This window comes from Silurus aristotelis (assembly GCF_946808225.1).
Source record: "Silurus aristotelis genome assembly, chromosome: 12".
Classification (NCBI taxonomy): Eukaryota; Metazoa; Chordata; class Actinopteri; order Siluriformes; family Siluridae; genus Silurus; species Silurus aristotelis.
The window spans coordinates 22,389,066-22,406,763 of record NC_139585.1 but is presented as its reverse complement, the minus strand read 5'-3'; the positions used below and the strand labels follow the sequence as shown (position 1 = coordinate 22,406,763).

The 17,698-nt window shown below is 38.8% G+C and overlaps 1 protein-coding gene across 1 annotated transcript; it reads left to right on the top strand.

Annotated features, from left to right (window-relative positions):
- Positions 1-567: 567 nt before the first annotated feature.
- On the top strand, positions 568-14,705 carry ccdc6b (coiled-coil domain containing 6b). The gene is made up of 9 exons (XM_083556987.1): positions 568-898; positions 4,860-5,009; positions 7,959-8,087; positions 10,761-10,864; positions 11,608-11,768; positions 12,392-12,548; positions 12,860-12,960; positions 13,361-13,482; positions 14,306-14,705. The coding sequence occupies exons 1-9, from the start codon at positions 641-643 to the stop codon at positions 14,465-14,467; spliced, it is 1,344 nt and encodes a 447-aa protein (XP_083413113.1). The 5' UTR covers positions 568-640; the 3' UTR covers positions 14,468-14,705.
- Positions 14,706-17,698: the final 2,993 nt, after the last annotated feature.

Genomic DNA, 17,698 nt, shown 5'->3' with positions numbered 1-17,698 from the left:
TGAATGAATGAATAATAAAGTGCATTGCATTCATTTGATTTATTCTATTTTGTTGAGTTAAATGTTGAACTGTTGTTGACAAATGTTCATAATAATAAACAACATTAATAATAATAAAAAAAAACGACAATCAATTTTGTTTTGCATTTCTTCCCTAACTTAACCTAACTGTACCGGAATGTTTAACCGAACTGTGACTGTGTACATACCGTACGAACCGTGAATTTTGTGTACCGTTACGCCCCTAATACATATAAACATACATTCATACCAACCAACTAATAATTGTTACTTCCAACGTTTTTCCAAAGAGGTCGCTCAATCCCATTTTTGTGTTTTCTTTTTCTGCTCCAGGCCGCAGATTTTTTTTCCCTACTCGCTTTCCGTCAAATCCCGCCTTTTCGCTTGTGATTGGCTGCGTATCTATCGCCTGAAGCAGTAGTGGGCCTATTAGACACGACTGTCCTATATTTTCAGCCACTCACAGCGCGGGAGACAAAAAAGAAGGCAGGGTTTCGTTTCCGAATACGGGTCGGACTTGGCTCGAAGCGTGTGAGACCGGAAGAGAATATGACGCTTTGCCGAGCCGCACGCTGCTGCTGCTGCCACCGCCTGCGTGTGTCAGACGCTCGCAGTGATCATGGCGGACAGCGCGAGTGAGAGCGACACTGACGGAGCGGGCAGCAGCTCGGCCACTCTGCAGTGCTCTGCGTCGTCGTCTTCCAGCAAACAGCAAGGTTTCGTGATTTCCCCGTTCCGTTTGGAAGAGCTGACGAATCGCCTGGCATCCCTGCAGCAGGAGAACAAAGTGCTCAAGATCGAGCTGGAGACTTTCAAACTGAAGTGCAAAGCCCTACAGGAGGAGAACCGGGACCTGCGCAAAGCCAGCGTCACGATCGTAAGTGCAGCGGGGGGAAGAAGCGATCTGGCGAACGGGGTGCAGAGGCTGTACACTCCTGATACGGTCCCGGGTGCGCGAGGCGTGTTTGTTGGAGTGGGTCGAGTCCGGACATTGGGTCGCTAACGGTTTGATTTGAGGCGTGTTTTGCTAGGCTAGCTAATGCTATAGTTGAATTTACCTACCCAGGGTAGCCTGAAATCAGCTATACGTTGATGACATATTTTTAAAAGAGAGACATGTTATCACCAAAAACATTAAAAACAATAATAATCGCTCCACAGCTCACAAACCATCTCTTCTGAGCCCCCTGCGCCTCTCTTAGCTGCTATGCTAAACAGAGAAACAACGCACCTATGACGGACCAGTTTTCAAGGATTTTCCCTTCAAATAAAACATATATTTTTGTTGTCAAAAGACTCTTAATATTATATAAATCAGCTTTTATCGTTTTAGGGATGAGTTTGTGAGAGGTTTGCTAGGCTTTATATGTATATATATATATATATATATATATATATATATATATATATATATATATATATATATATATATTGTGTGTGTGTATATATATATATATATATATATATTGTGTGTGTGTATATACATACACATACACACATATATGATATGATCTCTCTCTCTCTCTCTCTCTCTCTCTCTCTCTCTCTCTCTCTCTCTCTCTCTCTCTCTCTCTCTCTCTCTCTATATATATATATATATATATATATATATATATATATATATATATATATATATATATATATATATATATATATACAGTATCTCCCAAAAGTAACTACACCCCTCACATTTCAGCAACTATTTTATCATTTGTTCTCAAGGTACAATACTATAGAAAAGAAGCTTGTATATATTTTAGTCAATGTGCAGTTTGAATAGCAGGATAGATTTACTGTCATCTAAAAATAACTCGACATACAGCCATTATTGTCTAAATATCTGTGAGTTCACTTTATGGTGTACATGTCAAAACCGTGTCCAAAGTATCAATACAGTTATTCCTCTACTTACGATGGAGATACAATACAACGACACCATCAGAAATATGGTGGAAGTGGAAGAGGATGCTATGACTGTGACAGTCTTTTTGCTTCATGCTGATTTATAATTTCATTTTCTGCTCTAAACTGATGCCTTTCCTCTCCTTTTTTTCACTACAAGCAGGAGACATACTTTGGGGCTTAAAAGACACGCTTTTATCACTGAAATTGCTGTTTGAAACAGAAAAAATACACACTTTACTCCGGCGATAGCTACCAAGAGTGGGGCATCTCACAGGGCGAGAGATACGCTCATCCCAGCTGCGTGGCCTGTGCATGTTGCATGAAATTTTAAATATTTTTACAATTTTGTCGTATCGCTATCGTCATCATAAGCTCGAAAAATTGTAAATTAATCCATTGTAACTTGGGTACCATCTGTATTTTGTTTGAACCATTGTTATCCAGCACTGCCTTAATTCTCCTGGATATGGAATACACCAGAGCTGTACAGGTTGTTGCTGGGATCCTCTTCCACGCCTCCATTATGACATCAAGTCAAGAAGCTTTTATTGTCATTTCAACCATATATAGCTGATGCATTACATAGTGAAATGAAAAAACGTTCCTACTGAATCCTGGTGCACAGAAAACACAGGTCTAAGGACTAGTGTCCTCACCACTAAGCTGAGGATCACAGAGCTGAAAGGCAGTTGTCATCGTGGTGGTGTGTTCGGGGATGTTTTCGTGTTTAAAAACTGCAGTTCGGCCCAGTTTCTAAAGGGAGGGCATCATGTTCTGCTTCAGAATGTCTCAGTACATGTTGCAATCCATGTTTCCTTTAATGAACCGCAGCTCCCCAGTATCAGCAGAACTCATGCAGCCCCAGACCATGATCCTACCACCACCACCATGCTTGCCTCACCAGGGAGTCACCACACATGCTGGACACCATCTGAGCAAAACAAGTTTATCTTAGTCTCATCAGACCACATGATATGGGTCCAGTAATTAATTATTTTGGACATGTTGACTCCAGCAAAACCTTTGCAGGCTTTCTTGTGATCCAGCTTTAGAAGAGGCTTTGTTCTGGGATGACGGCATGCAAACCTACTTGTTGCAGTGTGTGTCGTACGGTCTAAGCACTGGCAAATGGACCTTCCGCTTCTGCAACCTCTAAAGCAATGCTGGCAGCACTTGTGTCTGTTTTTGGATCCAGCTTCTGCACCTAACGCACAGCACGAGGACTCGACTTCTTAGATGGACCTTTGCGCTGCCTGTTCCGAGTGGAAACCCATTTTGGACACTGACTAAAATATGAAGTTTCATTTCTATAGTATTGTTCCTTGATATGATGCTCCCAAGATATATTATAATGTTTAAAATGGTTATTAAAGTGCGAATAATGCAGCGCGCATTTCTCTTTGACCATATAATATTCACTCACATTTGTAAAGAAAACAATGTAAAGAAAGGACATTTCAGTCTGCCCAGTTCCTCCCACACCGATTTTGCTATATTCTGTCTGCTGGATTTCTGCTGGATGCTACCCACATCCAGTTTTTAGTACTGCTTGCCAACAAAGAGAAAAAAATGACCCTGTGCTGCATCATCCTCTCTCCATCCTCTACCACTGTTTACAGATCAGGGTCCCACCATTTCTCAGACTACAAGCCATGCCTCAGGACTCTTCTCTGTTTCTAGCAGCCGAGGTGGTGGAACGAACTACCACATGACCTCCGAACAAGTGTGTTTAGCGGTCTTCGAACAACATCTAAACACCTCCTACTTCCACCTCAGTCTAACTAAATTCTCTCCCAACTGAGTCGATGGAATTGTTTTTCGAATGAACGTTTCAAAATTATAGTTATTTATGTACAAAGGCATCAAATGCCAGAAATCTAAATGTATATAATCGTATAAACCGTGTCGAAATGATATGCATTTGTTATTGATTTATGATTTTGTCCGGAAAGCGGTTTAGCCCATTTACTTCTGTATATGGAAACCTTCGAAGCAATGTCTCACTCCTATCATTTTCAGCCTACAAACAGACAAAGAAAACAATTATTGTGTGAGTTGAGGTTCTCAGGTGACCTACTATCATATATTGAGGTCAATCCAAGCAGGCACAATCCTACAGCTAGGGATATCTAATCACAGCAGGTCACAGTAATCAGTTTGTTTGAACATGAAATGTACGTGGTAAAACTTTGTGTGGCAACTATTGTTCCTCATGCAGGCACTTAATTATGCAGTCCGTTTCTAGATTTATTTTGATTGTGGGCTAAATAAACAACACTGGACAATCCGACCAAACTATTGCTACAGATTCGCATGCTAGATCAGTTTCAGTTGTCACTAAACGTGCAGTTGAAATCGTGCAAGACATGTTTTTTTTTTTGTTATTTTGTTATTTATTTGTTTTTATTCTCTAAGGAATTAAATGCACATGCACCGTTTTGTGTTTTGCAATCAAATTTATTTGTGACTGTATAAAAGAGAACTGAAACTATCACACAGGCAGCGAAGCCTGTTGCCTCCTTTGGTTACTTAAAAAAAAAAGTGCCAATTTTTCGTTTAAAGAATTAGTACGTCGCTATTCTTTTACTCTAATCATAGTTATTCCAGACTCGCAGCAAAAAAAAAAAATAATCATGCTAAATGATGTCATTATGAATTCCGCCTCCTTGTTTGGGTTGTTTTTTTTTTAAGGGGCTGTGTGTCCTTGCCTGTTATACAGCTCATAAATATTTAATAACGTGTCAACTTTGCCATTATGGAAACCGTTTCCTTGGGGATAGGATTTTGGCGTTAAGTCTTTCATTTTGCACATTCAGTAATATTTTCTGTTTATCTAATCTCACTGTTTTTTTAAGCGAGCTGTCAAGCAATCCTCAACTGTGCAGTCACATTTTTATTCTTTTATTTGTTTTTGTTATTTTTTTTATCCTTAGCAAGCCCGAGCAGAACAAGAAGAGGAGTTCATCAGCAACACGCTGTTTAAGAAGATCCAGGCTTTGCAGAAGGAGAAAGAAACGCTTGCTGTCAATTACGAAAAGGAAGAAGAATTCCTCACCAATGATCTCTCTCGCAAACTTATGCAAGTAAGTGCTGAGTCTTGGCACAGCCCGGCCAGGTTTGCCCATCAAGCATGAGACTGCACTTTGAATGCTGCTGAGGATTATGCCAATATAATATATTGACATGGAGCTCAAGTATATCACGCTATTAATATTTTATACTCTTTAAATGTTTTTTTAAAGACCTTGATTTGGAGCAGTTAAGCGTTTATACATAATTTATTTCATATTTCTTTTTTCTTCTTTTTTTTTTAAACGCAACATTTTGCTATGTATTGCAGTTATCCTGTGATATATTTTGCCGTATTACCCACTCCCTAAGTTTGACCCAGCTAGTGTTGTACTTTAACTAGGTCGCTCAAGGTAAAAGAAGTTTCCAGAAACTGCAGATGTTACGAATGCATGATGAAGCAATGCTTTGGTCTGAATTTTTAACTTTAATTGTGTTTTCTGTAATGACACATACGGTGAATCAAATGAACAACATTGGCTGTGACATTGAGGCACAAATTATCCTGACCAGTTTCTGTTTTTGATTTTCCAAAAAAAAAAAAAAAAAAAGACTAAACAAACTCTGGAACATTTTCCGCATTATTATACTTCTCATACCTAAATCGGAGCTTAACTTGTTGTTCTTGGTTTGTTTTTGTATTTTTAATTGTGTGCGTGTGAATAGTTTGTTGGTCAATTATAGACCGTCACGTCCTGTTTTGAAGGCGGAAATCAGGTGAGATGTTACATGATACAAATCAAGAGAACTTCATTTCAACTGAAATCTGACATCAGGATCGGGCCTAAGAGAGAGACATGTGAAATAAATCTGGTTCACAAATGTGCCTTTTTTAAAAAATTATTATTGTTGTTTATGTTCATGTCATTTGCCAGTCACATTTATCCAGATCGACTTGCTGAAGTGCTTTGAAGACTTCATCAATAAATATGGTGGTTTGTTAGAACGCTGACTAAGAATACAATCAGTCTGAAAGAGAGCTGCCAAACCACTTGGTCATTATTTGGTGCAGGGCCATGAAAGTGTTGCTACCAGGCCAGAATGTGTCTATAGATACATAGATATAGACATTGCCTTTTAAGGGCCACTGTCGTCTTCTTCTTTCGGCTTCTCCCATTAGGGGTCGCCATTAAGGGCCACTGTCTAAGGTGTTGTGATTTCAGAAAACCTAATTTCCCCGTTACTAGATTCTAGACTTGTAGTAACTAGATGTGTAACAGGTTCAACTAGGTATTAAAGTAAATGGTAAACAAACATCCATCAAAAGTTCCTTAGACTAAGTGATGGTGATAACTGAGACACCAACTGACGAGAAGAGGGGAAAGAGGCAAAAGTAGGCTTCAACCTGAAAATAGGACTCCTATCTAAACTATGTCTCCACGGGCAGTTCACATTCTCCCAACCCCATGTGTTTAATACGTGGGTTTACATTAGCAAATGAGTTCAGTCAGTCAGTGAAGCTCTCAGAATTGCTTCAGCATCTTGAAACTCCACACTTTTGCCAGCTATCCCATGAGAATATTTTTTCAATTGAAACTGGTCCATGGTGTAATTGTTTGTCACTGCAGTGCTTTTGCAGCCAAAAAAAAAAAAAAAAGCTTTTTGTGTTTCAATCTCGCTGAACACACAACGTTGAATAATGCACACCAATTTATTTTTATTTGTATAGCGCTTTTAACAATGAACATTGTCTCAAAGCAGCTTTACACAGATAATGTGGTGATTAAAAGTAAATATGTTCTTTGTAAGTAAGTTTGTCTCTGATGAGCAACTGTGGCAAGGAAAAACTCCCCAAGATGGCATAAGGAAGAAACCTTGAGAGGAACCAGACTCAAGATTGAACCCATCCTCATCTGGGTTGCACCGAATGTCTATTTGAAGCAGATATACGATGTTTCGGGGTACAGTGATGGTGATCAGAAGCAAACTGTAGTCCTGAGTCAGTGTAGGAGACTGTTAACAGTTTAACTACAGCTCCCGTTTTTACTCCGGAATTTCATGGAACCACCCAAGGCGTTGATGAGAAACCGTCCCAAGCTGCACAGAGTGGCCTCCAGTCGAAGAGAACACTATCCAGAGGCAGGCCTGGACGAAGTGGAAAGATCCACGGAGGGGAGAGGGGCAGGAACGATGGTCACTGGAGCCTCAGGAGCAACCACAGGAACTCGCCATCAAATTACAATGTTTGATTTATTGTGGAACGTGTCATGCTTTTTTTTTTTTTTTTTTTTTTTTTGAAAGGTTAGGTTTCACTTGCATTATAGGAGCAATAAATGCTACTCCCTAAATCTTACCTAATTCAGAAGTCCTGAATACTTTCCTGTATTGAGGAACTTTTACTGCCAATAATTAGATTAATCTGATGCATCCACCGTGTTTTAATATCTTGTAATATAAGATCCTGTCATGGTACAGTAAACAAATAGGTGTGTGTAGCGTATGTAGAACTTCCTCACATGTTATTCATTATTATTTTCCAAAGACTTTTTAATATATGTTATACTTCTCCATTATGTTGGGTTTGCAAAGCAGGCTGGTAGCTTTGCTGTGATTAATTAGCCATTTTTGCATGCAGGTCTATCAGACATTGATGAAGCAGCAGGCTTGAAGATACAGGGAGTTTAGTCATGCTGACCTCATTCTTGCCTTTATATTGAATAGAAAAGCCAGGGAAAAGCTCTGACCGTTTGTGATTTGTTTAAATGAAGCTTAATAATGCAGATATTTTAGGGGCGAGCCTTGCCAAGCAATTATGCGCTGAGTCATGTGCTTTCCGGGAACATTTTACCAAGGTGGATTTTGTTGAGCTGTTTCCCGAGGTCAGATAAAAAGCTTTCAGCTGTGTATTTAAAATAAAGTAGTGTTTGAGTGAGTTTTTACTTCTCATTGATATGCAGCTGTCAGGATAAATATTTCATACAGTACTAAAACCTTTTTTGTTTGTTGTTTTTCTCCTCTTTTAGCTTCAACATGAGAAAGCTGAGCTTGAGCAGCATTTGGAACAAGAGCAGGAGTTCCAGGTCAACAAACTGATGAAGAAGATCAAGAAGTTGGAGAATGATACTATCTCCAAGCAGCTCACTTTGGAGCAGGTACTCTTGCAGTTTGGCACGTGAAGTTTTCTGTTGAGTCAAAATTCCTGTTTAGTGATTGCAGCTTTCTCAAGCACCTTTCATGTAATATGGGGAAAGATTCACTGCTGCATGGTTTATTTTATTCCTGAAATAACCATTAGAAAAAAGGTGACCTGTGACCATGAAGGGATGCTCTTCATGATCAGTAACAATAATGAATGCGGCTGAGACTAAGGGTCGAGTGGCCATCATAATCGTCCGATAATCGCGTTGGGAAGTCTGATCGGTGGACTCTATAAAGGCGATCCAGAAGGGAACAAATATTTCACGCACTGCTAAATATGGTTTCACCGGTCTAATAATTCAACAAGGTTTGTGAAAAAGGCAGTACATTACCAATCTGCAGTGTGTGTAAAAAGAAAATTCCATGAGGCGGGAAGCAGCCAAAACACCACCGACCTTATCAGAGATCTGAAGTTTCTTCACGTATAGGAGTATGAACAATTTATTGGCTAGCGCTGAGAGAGAGAGATGTACAATTCAGCAACACAAGTGAGACTCAATCAGCTGTCGGTAACGGAGATGTTTCATAAACAATAATACTGCAGGGACAGCAAGACGCATAAAGAAATATTTAACAAAATAATGGAATATGCTTTGATCATCAGCTACTGTCTATTGTGGAAGACGAATGGTTCCGGCAACTCGTTCTACTGGGATTCACGTTATAACAGTGGTTTTCAAAGTGTGGGGCACGGCTCTCTAGTGGGGGAATAAAGACATGACAGGTGGGGTCCAATAAACAGCAGGATTTATTTTTATTTTATATATATATATATATATATATATATATATATATATATATATATAAAATATACATACACACACACACACACACACACACACAATTAGGTCATTAATGCAAGTAAATTAAAACATCAATTAGGGTACCTAACACAACTACACTTTCATTTTTTCCATTTTTTAACTTGCTGTTTGATGTTATTTATCATGTATCATGAATAAATTAATGGATAGATAAATAGATGGGTTCAAATACACTCTGTGATCGGCACCTGTATCAGACTGTGCAGCTTCCAGGGATCTGTGATCGGCCCCAGAAATAGTGATAAAAAGTGATAAATGATCTTAATATGTCAAGCCCAAAGAAAACGGTCTCCACATCATAACACCACCTCAACCAGCCTGGACAGTTCACACACGACAGGTTGGGTCCCTGGATTTATGCTTTTAGCTAAAATCTCTGAGCCTACAATCTGTGTGCTTCAGCATGCAATGAAACCAGACCAGGCTACATTTTTCCAGTCTTATGGTGACCAGTTTTGGTAAGCCTGTTCCCACTGAAGCTTCTGCTTTCTGTTCTTGGCTGATCAAAAAGGAACCTGGCTTAGTCTTCTGCTGTTTAAGCATAAAGAGAGGTTCTCAGAGTTACTCTATTAGCCTTAGCCTTAGCCTTTCTTTTAGCTTTAACCAGTCTGACCTTTCTCTATTGATCTCTTTCATCAACAAGCACTTTTACCTTGCAGATCTTCTTTATTTATTATTATTTTTTTTTTGTTTGGTTTATTGCAGCATTTTGAGTAAATTCCAATGTGTGGAAATTCCAAGAAATTACAAATATATACCCTGCAATAACAGTCACGTTACAGAACAGTTGCACAACTTCTTGATTGTGTCTATTGTAGGCTTTTAATGAGGTTTTATTTGTCATCACCTTTTTGTATTTGCATTTTTTTTTTCTGGAACACCTTCCCTATCCCATATAAGAGTGACAACGACTGCTCCCTAGACAAACCCAAAAACCACCGAATGCAGCATTACTTACTGTGGAGAAATAGCACGCTGAATCCTGATTATGTTGCAGCCATTTCTACCCCAGAGCCAAGTGGGGACGATTGGCCATACACTTGGCACATGATTGCATTACTCTGTCAATCACAGCAGCACCAGCCAGTCATGGGTATTTGTGAGCATATTGGGGGAAAAAATACAGTGGGCAAATAAAGCTTGCTTCAACTGTTTTTAGAGGAAACACCCTCCCTGGTTGGTGGCTGTTGCATTATGTGATGAAAGGAGCATGGAAATGACTATATTTGGGAGAAATAATTTTTATTTTTATTTTTTTTATCTTTATTTTTCAAATGACTCTTTGTAGTGCATAACAAATACATGAATACTATTCATTGAGCTTTAATAATATTATGTGTAGGTAATCGTGGACTGAAAGAGGAACCTTAAAATCACCAGTAATAAAGTCCATCAAGGTAAATTGTATTGTGTCACAGTTAGTCATAGTGTTTGCTTCAAAAGTTCGCTCTGTGTCCTGCTGCCCTGTGGATTTTATGATAACTGCTGATCTGACTTTCACATAGTGACATAGTAAGGCAACGGTATAGTCCTCAAAACCAACGATATTTGCACATGGGTTTTCTTTAGAAAGCAACATTTTTAAGCATAGGGGTGCCGTTTGGCTGAGATAATGCATAGAACGATTTGCTTGCAAAATGACCAGATATTAATGGTGTTCCATATAACCCAGTTTATACCACTGTAATGTTAAATTCTCAAATCCAATTGGTCCGGTGGTTAGCCTATTCAAAGGTAAAGTTTCTGCTGTTTGCGCTATACTTATGGCTTTGTTTTGTCTTCTTTTTTTTTTTCTTTTTTCAGCTCAGGCGAGAGAAGATCGACTTGGAGAACACGTTGGAACAAGAGCAGGAGGCACTGGTCAACCGACTATGGAAGCGGATGGACAAACTGGAAGCTGAGAAAAGGTTAGTGATGATCCTTTTTTTTTTTTTTTTTTTTTCCTACTACAAGCTGTTTTTTTCCCCCCCAACAAAAGCCTTTATAGGACAAACACACAAGTTAAATCATTAGGGCCATGAATCTACACTGAACATTTCATGGAATATTGGGTTAAATGCCCAACATTCTAATTATCTTCTATTTATGATCAGGATATTATTAGATTTTAGTTAATGCTTATTAATTCAGCAGAACACTATTTAAAACCAATCAAAGTTAAATGCCCTGGGTCTCAAAGTCATGTCCCATGAGCCCCAGGGTTCATTATTATTATTCTCTCTCTCTCTCTCTCTCTCTCTCTCTCTCTCTCTCTCCATCTCTCTCTCTCTCTCTCTCTCTCTCTCTCTCCATCTCTCTCCATCTCTCTCCATCTCTCTCTCCATTTAGTACAAACGTCAGTAGCTCCAAAGCAGGCAGGGTTATGAATCCAGAATCTAGAAACAGACATTATTTAAAGTCAGTCTTTAAAGAATTCAGAGATAAAACAGTTTCATGGTTCTAATAAATAGGTACAATATTATTTTTATGATTATTACTCTTAGATAAGTGGTAATTGCACTTTTTCTTTTTTTTTTCTTTTTTTTAATAAGTTTTATGTAATTACATTATTCCCACTGGTTTAATGTTGCTCAACATGGCATGCAGTTGTGTCATGTTGACATTGTTGTAGGTACTAACATCATTTTCCTGCATTGTCCCATCCATGTAGAATTCTCCAGGAGAAGCTGGACCAGCCAGTCTCCGCTCCTCCATCCCCCAGGGACATCTCCATGGAGATTGACTCTCCAGAAAACATGATGCGGCACATCCGTTTCCTGAAAAGTGAGGTGGAGAGGCTGAAGAAGAACCTACGCACTGCCGACCTCCAGCGTGAGTCCTCTTGGGTTCTCGCTACATTCTCACATTTCAGCAAAGCGTGTTTTGCAGAATACGACGACGCACAAGTGCTGTATGCGGTTTCTAAGATTGATTTAGATACGATGAAATTTAAGGGGGCTTTTTCTCTCACCTGAAACGTTTTTGGTTAATGTCCACTAGATGGCACTGCATATAGCAAAATAATCAGACTATCCTTTCGCTATCGCATCGCGCTGATGAAATCCTCAGCTTAGTTTCCTCAGTTGTTGCAGATAGTTACCAGGGGGAATGGACATTGTCAAGCCGGAATGTATTTAGGTCTCTGACAGTTGATGGCATCTCCTTGAGCAAAATGCTTAAATATTATTATTAAATAAAACAGAAAGTCCCAACAGGGAACATGACCTTGAATTTTCTCTGTTTCTGAGTTTATATAGATCAGAGTCTCCAAATCACAACAATTGAGTCTAGTCCAAATTAAAGCTACTTTTGTTACATATATATTCATATCTAATCCCATGTATGCAATATGCAGCCTTTTCCTTATTTATCTAAACTTAGATTTAGCATAACTTGTTTCTCTCTCTGTCGTCATTACCCCGGTTATCTAAACTGCCCTATTGTTGATTTCTCAGACACAGAGAAGCGAGCGCAGTACATCGAGGAGGAGCGGATCATGCGGGAGGAGAACATTCGGCTGCAGAGGAAGCTTCAGCGGGAGGTGGAGCGGAGAGAGGCCTTGTGCAGGCAGCTTTCTGAAAGCGAGTCCAGCCTGGAGATGGACGATGAGAGGTACAGAGACAGTGATTTCATTTCTTGATTGATTTTCTTTCAGCATGACCTTATTACTTTGTGCATTAATGCACCATTAGGAAAACAATTAGCTGTGTGAAGAATCTGTCACATGGGTTCAAATCAAACAAAACAAACGCTATTAGAATACTGGAGCTGGTGGACACTATGCGATTAGGCATCGACTGTAGTCTTTTTGATGAAAAATTCCCACATGCTTAGCTATATAATTGTAACAAATACAGTACATACAAACATGTTATTCACAGGTCAAAACTCTGTTCTGTTCTGTTTTTTTTTTTTTTTTGCAGGTACTTTAATGAAATGTCGGCCCAAGGCCTTCGTCCCCGCACTGTGTCCAGTCCAATCCCGTACACACCCTCCCCGAGTTCTAGCAGACCTATATCACCAGGTACAAACAGTTACACTTTCTCTTTTACTTTCTTTATTTACCTTTGTAGAGAAGTGCATTTATATAGATACAAATATTGGAACTTACTTCTCACATAAAATGAAAAAGGACAATATTTCAGTATAGTATTATGTTCCTTGTGTTTTTCCACATTGGAGAGAAAACCTCTACACACTACAGGACTTGGTCACACTTTGAATTTGACATTCTTTTGATAACAGATCGTGTATTCATGACCTAAAAGCTGATGCATTTTTTAAAAGTTTTTTTTGTTTATGTAAAACAACTCTGTATAGAAAGAAACTAAATGCACTCTAAAGTTACCAAAGTACTGTAGTCTTTTTTTTTTTTTTGGTTTGTTTGATGTGATATGTACAATGCGCTGTGTTCTCTCTCACAGGGTTGTCATATGCCAGTCACACGGTGGGCTTTACCCCTCCAACCACACTGACCCGTGCAGGCATGTCTTACTACAACACGCCAGGCCTACATGTGCACGTGGGAGCCTCACATGGCATTTCGGTGAGTCACCAGTTTGTGTGGTTTTCTCCTTAGAGAATACCAGTAAAACTAGTACATGGCAAAGTGCTCTGAAACTCTGTATTTGGATTACACTCTAAATTAACATCAATACATCATCGTCGGTTTGGATGAAAGCAGATTTTTAATGGCGGTTTTGGGGTATTATCTGTGTGTTAAACGTGAATCTAATGCTAATGAGAATGAACTGCAGAATCCATACAAATATTCATTATTAAAAAGTGCTCGGTGCAGCTTGGCTTAGTAAAACTTCCCTTCGTTTGTCACCTCACCCCAAAGGCCACGCCCCAACGAGCACCGTTCTAACGTACTCAAGCCGAGACCCACAAGCCATGATCATTTCTCCGTGTTTTGTTTAGAAACAGTAAATTTCAGTAGTTCTACTATCAAAGATTTACATACAGATCAAAAGAAGTTTAATTTCTCCACATGCAACACAACTGGAGCAGACATACTTTTATAAACCTATGGAGTGCTGATTTCCTCAGCACTGTTATTTAGTTGCATTTTTCACATCCTTGATGTTTATATTAATACATTTTAATATTAATGTTTGTTCGTCTCCTGACCTATTATTTGTTATCCATTTGACCAAGGGCCTTAATTGTTTTCTGAGACTTGAAAAAAAAAAAAATCAAAGAAATCGCTTTTATCTAAAATTTACATACTAAACATAATCCTTCTTCTGTTAAAATGGTTTTAAAGATTTTTTTTATATAATAGGAAACTTCACTGTTTCATCGCAAGCCTCTTTTACATGCTGCATGTGTATTTTTTTTAATTATTTTCTCTTTTTCTCTGACAGAGGCCGTCCCCGAGAAGAAGCAACAGTCCAGACAAGTTCAAGCGTCCGACACCACCTCCTTCCCCCAACATGCAAGCTGGAGTTCAGCCTGGACCCCCTCCTCCTCCTCCTCCACCCCCTGCAGCACTAGCGCAGCAGCAGCCCGCAGTGCCACAGCCATAATGCATGAGCTCAGATTGGACTCAGACCAGAGCTACTGTATTCCCGTCCAGCCAAAGGCTTATCTATCCTATGTACATGGAGTTCGCATCTTCCTTTTGCACTGAGAATGAAATAGGCATCACTGTTAATCTGTGGTGTTTTTTTTTTTTTGTTTTTTTTTTTTTGTTTTTTCTTTTTTCCTCCATTTTGGTTTTGAATGCAGTTCAGTAGTCTTGTGGCAGTAATTGCAACACTAAACCTGCTTTTATATATATATATATATATATATATATATATATATATATATATATATATATATATATATATATATATATATATAGGAAAAGGGCCTAAAAGTACTCAATTTCCTGTATAAAACCTTGGCTTTTGGCTCGCAAGAGCTTTTCGGCCCCCCGTCACATGAAAGCACTGCGAGAGAACTCTGATCCGCTTTGCTTACAGCCAAAATATTGTGAGAAATATCTATGATATATATGCCACTTTTTTTTTTTTTTTTTACTTTTTTTTTTTTACATATAATTGAATTTTCAAATAGTGGCACACTAGACACGTGCCGTGGAGAGCTGCGTTTACAGGCATCAGATGGGTTGGTGGGAAAGTGCAACTAATGGCTTTCAAGGGATGCAGATGAGCAACCATGCACACTTGGTCAAACGACCGATTAGCCAGAGGCCCAGGTGTTGTGCAGCCTGTTCAGTTCGCTTTAAATAGCAAAACATGCTCACGCAACAGTAGGCATTTGTACCATCTAGATAGCCTGATAAAAGCGCATGCATTAAATGCAGCCTGAGCTCTCTAGGGAGATGATTTGCTTTCTATTTACACAGTTGATTAAATGTATGTATATATATTTTGCTAAGGACGCAAAAGCATTCGTAATTAGCGAAAAGGGAGAACGAATGGTTTACTTATAATGCTGCTGTTGGTGTATTGCAGTTTGCATCTACTAAATAACTGTAAACACACAACGATACACCATGTTATTGTTCCTTGGCGTGTTTAAAATGAAATGCCTTGGAGTAGGCGTAAGGTTGGTGTTCGTTGTTCTCGTACCCAGTTCACCTCCTCTCACATTCTATTCTTAACAGTGTGAATGTAATGACCCCCATCCATAATGTGTTCCTAAATATAGATGTGTGGATTTTTTTTTTTCTTTTTTTGTCTATTCGAAAGAATTATGCTACACCCTCAAACTTGAAATATGTCACAAAGAAAGTGTAAATAGACACATTCCCATTTTTTAAGCTTTGCAAAATATGCCAGGATGCAGAAGTCCCCCCCCCCCCCAAAAAAAAAACAAAAAAAAACAAAAAAATCTCCCGATAATTGCTATGTACCCTTGATCTTGTCTGTGACCTTCTCGTCTATGGATGTGTCCTCAGTTCTTATTCATTACTACAGCCTATTTCACCTTACCAAATAGCATTCAGTTAGTGCAGCTATTGCGGGGGTAAAAAAAAAACAAAAAATGAACAAGAAAACTCGGAGCACTTACTGTTTATTGTAAAGAACGCTAATTTCCTGCAGACAACTGTTCAAAATGAAAATCGTCTCAGCGGTAGAATTCGTGGTACTTAGCTGTTTCGTCGTGGTTAAGGCACAGATGTTTAGTGAGGATGCTGTTGGTGGTATCAGGCCCCCGCAGTGTTACAACAACATCACTGCTGTGTTTTTCATGTAACACACAGGTGAGGTGTTTTGGAAGAGCTGTCGATACAAAACCTGTTTCCAATTCATATGTGTATCGGTTTTATTTTGTTTTTTTTGGCCACAGACCCTGAAAAACATACAGGGATTTTTGTTTCACTTACCATTTTATCATTTCAATGTAAATATTTGTTTCATTGTATAAAGGAAAAAAAAAAAGAATTTGTTTTACCATGAGGTGTTTGCAAGTCCATTTCAAGTTTGTGTTCAAATTTTAATATAGAACGTAAGATTTTGCTCATTTTTTTGTTTTGCCCTCGCTTGCTTTTTGTTTTGTTTTTTTGTGCGACTGTTGACAAATGAATGTAACTTTTTTTTTTCTTGCTCACGTTTTACTGCTATCTAAAGTGGATGGAACACCTTTGAGCCTTAACTCACTGTGGTATTGCTAAATGTAAGCATTATCTAGCTTATCCCCACATCAAATAATTAAAAGCCTTAATAATGTGGCTAAGTTTTTGCCTGCACTTGAATCGCTTCAGACATTTGCACATATTTGTTATTACGGTAAAGACTCATGTTCTGAGTTTGGAAGAAGTGTTTACTAAGTGCTATAATGAGGTAAGAACCCACATTGTATTCAGTTGTGCTTTTGCCATTGGGGAAAAAAAAGAGGTGCAAAATAATTTTTCAACGGAGAGGAGCGTTTGGTCATCTGTTGGAAGCTACTGTGGAGAGTAAACTCTTGACCTTGCATTTCTAATATCAGTGGGATTGTCCTGAACACTGAATCATGGTTTTATCTCCTTGCGATAACATGATCTCCAGGTTAGGCAAACAGAGTTTCACTGAATGCTTCACAGGTCCCCGTCATTAAAACCTGCACTGGGTTGATCAGGGTTGCTGAAATGTGTTCGCTTCTGACCTAAAAAATGGGTCTGGACTTTTGGTCTTTCTGCAAGAAGCTTTAAAGTACATAATCAGCTAACTTTATTAAAAAAATATGCATATAGAATAGAAGAATTTGCAATGTTTGCGAAAACATAAGTGCTATAATACACCATATTATTATTATTTATTTTTAAGCGAATGAAAGTACATGATCATATCAGTGCTAAATGGTGGACAAGGGAAAACTATAGATGGTGTATTTATGGAATCTTTAAAGATGAACTTTGGTTAATAAATACAGAACATAATGTACTGCATATGTCCCTATTTATAGCAATGTCCAAGAGGAGATCCCTCTCCTGGCAGACCAGAGTTATTGTAGAATCTATTTACAGTTAGCTGAAGTATTCTGCTGCTGAAAGTGCTCTGCCGTTTAGCCAGTAGGTTGTAGTGTTCTTCATGATGTTTAACAGTTCGTGTGGCACCTCTCTCTCCACTACCAACTCCTAGCAATCCAGGTCATGGAGGAGATGTGAGGTGTTCTAAATGATGGTTAACTGTATCTGTAGCTTTCTTTTGCCTAATACCAACTCCAAGCTCTTCAGGCTGTGGAGGGAAGATGTTCTTCATGATGATTAACAGCTTGTGCATCATCCTTTTCTCCACTATTAACAAGCTCTCCATGATGGTTAA